Raw genomic sequence first — 5,302 nt, forward strand, 5'->3', positions numbered from 1 at the left:
GTGGCAAGAGAACGGCGGATGATATCGTTCAGGGCAGCGTGCCTGGAGAGGCGACCAGCGCTTAATTGACAAGAAAGGCCGTGGTGTCCAAGCACATCGACGGTTGCGCCGCAGGGGCATCTGTGGGGGGCGCAGACCTTTACCCCTAATCTAAGACTTACGGCTAAACGTAAAGTATCCGGCTCTAGATATGTACCAGTGGGGGGGGAGGGATAGGCATGCAGCCACTGGCCGGATTCTTGTTCTGCAACTGCGAGAAGCCGTGCGCGCGCAGGGCCGTCAGAGCTGGAAAGTAGTTCCTCATACTTAATTTTGCACAACGTGTCGTCCCAGCAACGTTGAACGTTTAATTTTGAGGGTAAATTTTGACCCGGACAAGCCGTCAGCCAGGCGTTTCTAGCCTCCGTCAAGCACGCCATCTCGTAGTTTAAAGGACAGGCCTTTAGTATTTTTCCTACGAGAGAGGAAGTGCCATGGACGGAAGATAGAAAAGCCGGCAAAGCAACACTGGAAATTTTGCGCGTACCCAGCCCGCCGAATCTGATGGGCAGGGACGCCTGGTTCCAAGAATGCTCGCTAAGCTGTATATTTAGAACGGATTCTAAGGAAGATCTAATAAGGTTGTCAATCGATAATAAGGAGTTTTGGTGTTTCCAAAATGGACAGCAGCGTAGCAAGTAAGTAAATTTTGGTACAAAAAGGCAAAATTTTAGAATAGTCAGAGCGGAATGGGAATCGATTTCGAGCAAGCGATCGGCGCAGTTTTTGAATTTAGTAATCGCGTTTGTAGTAATGCTGGGAATGGCTTCTTCGAAAATTGGTGACCCTAGGAGGTTTAGTGAGTCCTTGCTGACTACTTTTATATTGGGAGTGATGGCTTGAAATTTTTGTACGATGTCGGGATTATAACGGTTTAAATATAATTCGCACTTTTCACAATTCAATTCCAATCCTATTAGCTTAAATTTATTTATTATTTCCGAAAGGTCAGCAAGTACTGTGTTTACATCACCTCCTAGGGTACCATCATCCAAGTACCAAACGTTAAATTTTGAATTCAGGTTTTGAACAACTGGATTGATAGCTAAACTGAAGATGGCTGGTCCGAGAGGGTCGCCTTGCTGGCAGCCAACTTCGGAGGAAATTTCGTGATTTTTGTACAGTAATTTTGAAGGATTTGCATAGCAATTTAATAAATAGTTATAAAGTTCCGGAGCGTGGTTGTTGACTTCTGCAAGCAGGGCGTCCCTATTGAGAGAGTTGAAGGCATTTTTGACGTCAATTTTTAGAAGTACCTCACACTGGTCATTGATCAGGCAGGTGCGGAGGGCATGGACGGCGGCTTCGCATCCTCCTTTAGTACCAAAACCAAGTTGTACCGGTTCAAATTGTTTTTGCAATTTAGAAAGTACGTGTCGGACGGAAATTTTGGAAGTTAAACGCCGAAATGTTGAACCAACAGCAATGGGCCTGATTCCCCCATCTTTTTTTGTGAGAGCTATAAGATTTGCACCATAAATAATGGGTTCAAAGAGGGGGTTGACTTTTCCAGAAAGCATGAGGTTGACAAGTTTGGTGTGTGCGATAATGAGGTGTTTGCCTGTATCGCCGACGCAGTGTGAGGTTAAATCTTGGGAATTTGAAAAAAATTGGTATAACATAAAATTACGTAATTAATTTAGTACCTACTGAAAACTCTAAACAGAGGAAATTTCAAAACAGTGCCGCTTTCTTGTCAATGTTTCAAGTCTTTTTTTTACAGAGGCTTATTGGGAAATAAATTGTTACACCACTTTTACTTTCAATTGGGAAGTCGTAAACTAAAAGCCCTAAATTTTGAATAAAATCTTGCTCGGGAAGTCTGCTTTTTCGTTTTGCTCTCCTTAGCTATCCTATATTTATTTTGATGTCCACAATTCCCGGACATATACCTGAACTCAATTGCAAAATTTCATTTACTTGGATTCATTGTCAACAATTAAATAATGATCGCGATCACTCCAAGTTCGTTACCTCCATTCGAAGCTTGTAAAGCTCGGCCAAGCAATTTAAAAATATTTTTTTTATATTGAAACGGGCGAGTCTCAATAACCTGTACCTCAAAATAGAAACTAAAAAAAATGTCATTATGTCATTAACTATTCAACAATATTTATTTACCACAGTCGTTAAACTCAGTCGTAGCAACCTTGTCAGTAAAAACAGGCGGCATATAAAAAAAAAATGTGTGTGTGTGTGTGTGTGTGTGTGTGTGTGTGTGTGTGTGTGTGTGTGTGTGTGTGTGTGTCTGTGTCTGTGTCTGTGTCTGTGTCTCTCTCTCTCTCTCTCTCTCTCTCTCTCTCTCTCTCTCTCTCTCTCTGTGTGTCTGTGTGTGTGTGTGTGTGTGTGTGTGTGTGTGTGTGTGTGTGTGTGTGTGTGTGTGTGTGTGTGTGTGTGTGTGTGTGTGTGTGTGTGTGTGTGTGTGTGTGTGTGTGTGTGTGTGTGTGTGTGTGTGTGTGTGTGTGTGTGTGTGTGTGTGTGTGTGTGTGTGTGTGTGTGGCTAGGCTACATTACATATCCTAGTAAGTCTTCCACCTGATCGTAGTTTTTATCTTCCAACCAATTTGTTATTTTATTTTTTACATCATATTGTAGCTTTGGGTATATATCTAGTGATTTGTTGTGCGATGAACGCTTATTATACTGTCTACTAGCAAAAGTGGTGTTGGTTTTAGGTAGGCGCATAGCAATATCTTTCCTCCGTCTTGTCAAAATGTTGCAATCAAAAGTAGTTGTTTTGTGCTTTCTTAGAACAGAGGTTAGTATATATAATTTTCTGACAGTAAGCAACTTACACAATTGATATAACTTGTCAGTTGAGAACCACATCTTCTTAAAGTACATAATTTTGAGAAGACTACGCTGAGCTCTCTCTACGTCTATAAAGCGAGTCTTGGCAGCACCACCCCAAACAGGCAAACAATAGGTTAACACGGGCTGAAACCAACGATGTGTAGATCTCTTTTAAAATGTCTCTACTGTGGCCATGGGAATCCGGGACAGCTCTTGGCACCGCATGTCTTAAATTTTTAAAAATCCAATTAAGCTTTCGTAGTCGTAATATAACATATTCGAGATGTTGGTACCAAGAGAGTCCCCGATCCACAAAGACACCCAGATATTTGGTGCTATCAACTTTTAGTATGGTGGGACAGGTTCGCTGGGAGCAGTTTAGTACATTGTTGCAGCAGCTATGTATTTTAAGGTCGAAACTATTAACAGGTTGTGTATTACTGTATATACTGTGACATATATAATTTGTTTTGGTGGTATTTAACGTAAGAATATTGTTCTTAAGCCATTCATTAATAGTTACAAGTCCAGTCTCCGCGAATTTCTGAACATCTTCCCATGAAGCACCAGTGAAGACGATGGCGGTGTCGTCAGCATACGAAAATATATCTGCGTGGGGGATCTTTAAGTCGCACAAGTCGTTAATATAAATTAGGAATAGCGTTGGGCCAAGCACAGAGCCTTGAGGTACTCCATACGTCACGTCCTCATATTCACTGGTACAACTGCAGTCACCCAGTTTCACCCTCTGTTTCCTATCTGTTAAGTAGTCCCGGAGAAGGCGAAGCGGAATATCTCTTATCCCCATCCTTTCCAACTTGTGTAACAGTATGGGGACAGAGACGGTGTCAAAGGCCTTTTTGATATCTAAATACACAGACATACATTTGGATCTATTGTCAAGATGTTCAACTATTAGTGAAGTTAGTGCAGATACAGCATCTTCAGTAGATTTTCCAGTTCTGAATCCGTATTGAGTTGGTGATAATAAGTTGAATTTACTTAAGTACTTGAATAATCTGGTATTCAGTAACTTCTCTAATATTTTGGAAATTGCTGGCAGAACAGATATTGGTCTGTAATTATTAACATCGTCTCTGTCTCCGTTTTTATAAACTGGTGTAATGATTGATTGTTTAAGTGTTTAAGTTAAGCTTATCTGATGGTTTATCATATGTAAATGTAACCTACTTACTTACCTATATTTTTCAAATATCAGATTATATTTTTTTTATATAGACGAAAAACTACCTTATTCAGTCTCTCTTTTTTTTTAATCTTTATTAGAAAAAGGGTTTTTTTCACAAATGAAAATGTCACCCTTATTGTGACATAGCAAGACAAATCAATTCTTATTATCTACGCTTAATACCTAAGTTAACAATTTCATATATTTTCATTGCCTTTTTTGATTGCGGGTTGGCCAAAATGAAGTTAACTTCACCTATGTTATATAAACCCTCTTTTATTTATAAACGCACTATTTATGTTTTATCCCTGTTTTATAAATACATAAGTCAAAATGAAAGATCAAGATAAAAGATTATTACTATTGTTAGCTAATTGAGGCTTGTAGCGTGTTTATGAATAAGGGGTTAAATGTTTCATTCGTCCTCAGATATAATTTGAAAAATATATTCACTTCATCGATAATTCTATCGACCTTGTCACCACGGAGATGGCGAGTCACAGGCGCAATCTCGCTAACCCGTAGCGGCTGTGGCGACAGACAACATAAGGTCACAATCGGGCCCGTGAGCCCAAGCCTTTAAATATATAGCCTTGTACGTTAAATGTCTAATGCTATTTCATTTACAGCGTTCCATTAAAGATGCGTTCGCTGCGCCTCTTTTATGTGGACGGCGGACAGTACGGACACCCATTGGCATTCGTCAGGTTTTCCGTTTTTGCCTATTATGTTTAACATCAGAGGATTCTACACTCGAGTCTCGAGTACAATAAAAACGGGTCAAAAAGAAAATTTCACACTAAGTGACACGTTTTAATTTATTTCAAATAAAAAACATTTTTATAGGTTAAACATCGTGAAGTCATTCGTTTTTTTATTGGTAGTACTAACTACCTACTGTAAGAAAGTATAAGAGTGTTTACCCACGTATTATATTGGTGGGTTGGTTTCACGAAAACGAGGTGTCCCACTTATTTGTAGGTAATTATGACATTATTTGGAAGCGCCGGCTAGCCGCCATTTTACAAGTGTTTGTTCCGGCGCCTAAGCCTAAATAATATTAGTGGGTAGTAAATAGAGGCTCTTTGAGGCGCCGAACAGGAAGAGATGACGCCATGTTTGTTCCTTTGCTGTTTTAGACTGCGGCAGGGCAAAAACTTGGACAATGGAATAAAGTTATTTACAAGGTGGAAATGTATTTAGATGTACATCTCATATAAGGTAAGGGTATTTCCGAATATGTAAAATTGTCGGTAATTCCGAAAATGGACTAATTTGATG

The 5,302-nt window shown here is 39.7% G+C and overlaps 1 protein-coding gene across 1 annotated transcript; it reads right to left on the reverse strand.

Annotated features, from left to right (window-relative positions):
* Positions 1–3,640, reverse strand: LOC134746918 (uncharacterized). Its single transcript, XM_063681490.1, has 4 exons — positions 3,356–3,640; positions 2,835–2,976; positions 527–1,630; positions 1–285 (listed from the first exon to the last, which is right to left on the reverse strand). The coding sequence occupies exons 1-4, from the start codon at positions 3,638–3,640 to the stop codon at positions 185–187; spliced, it is 1,632 nt and encodes a 543-aa protein (XP_063537560.1). The 3' UTR covers positions 1–184.
* Positions 3,641–5,302: the final 1,662 nt, after the last annotated feature.

The sequence above is a fragment of the Cydia strobilella genome, chromosome 13, assembly GCF_947568885.1.
Source record: "Cydia strobilella chromosome 13, ilCydStro3.1, whole genome shotgun sequence".
NCBI classification, from domain to species: Eukaryota; Metazoa; Arthropoda; class Insecta; order Lepidoptera; family Tortricidae; genus Cydia; species Cydia strobilella.

What these genes read in the sequence shown, in the direction of transcription:
- LOC134746918 (XM_063681490.1), bottom strand. Translation starts at nt 3,640, where the DNA reads ATGGGGATAAGAGATATTCCGCTTCGCCTTCTCCGGGACTACTTAACA. An exon ending in TGACAAGTTATATCAATTGT is followed by an intron (nt 1,631 to 2,834) that starts GTAAGTTGCTTA and finishes CAAATTCCCAAG; the next exon opens with ATTTAACCTCACACTGCGTC. An exon ending in CATCAGATTCGGCGGGCTGG is followed by an intron (nt 286 to 526) that starts GTACGCGCAAAA and finishes ACTACTTTCCAG; the next exon opens with CTCTGACGGCCCTGCGCGCG.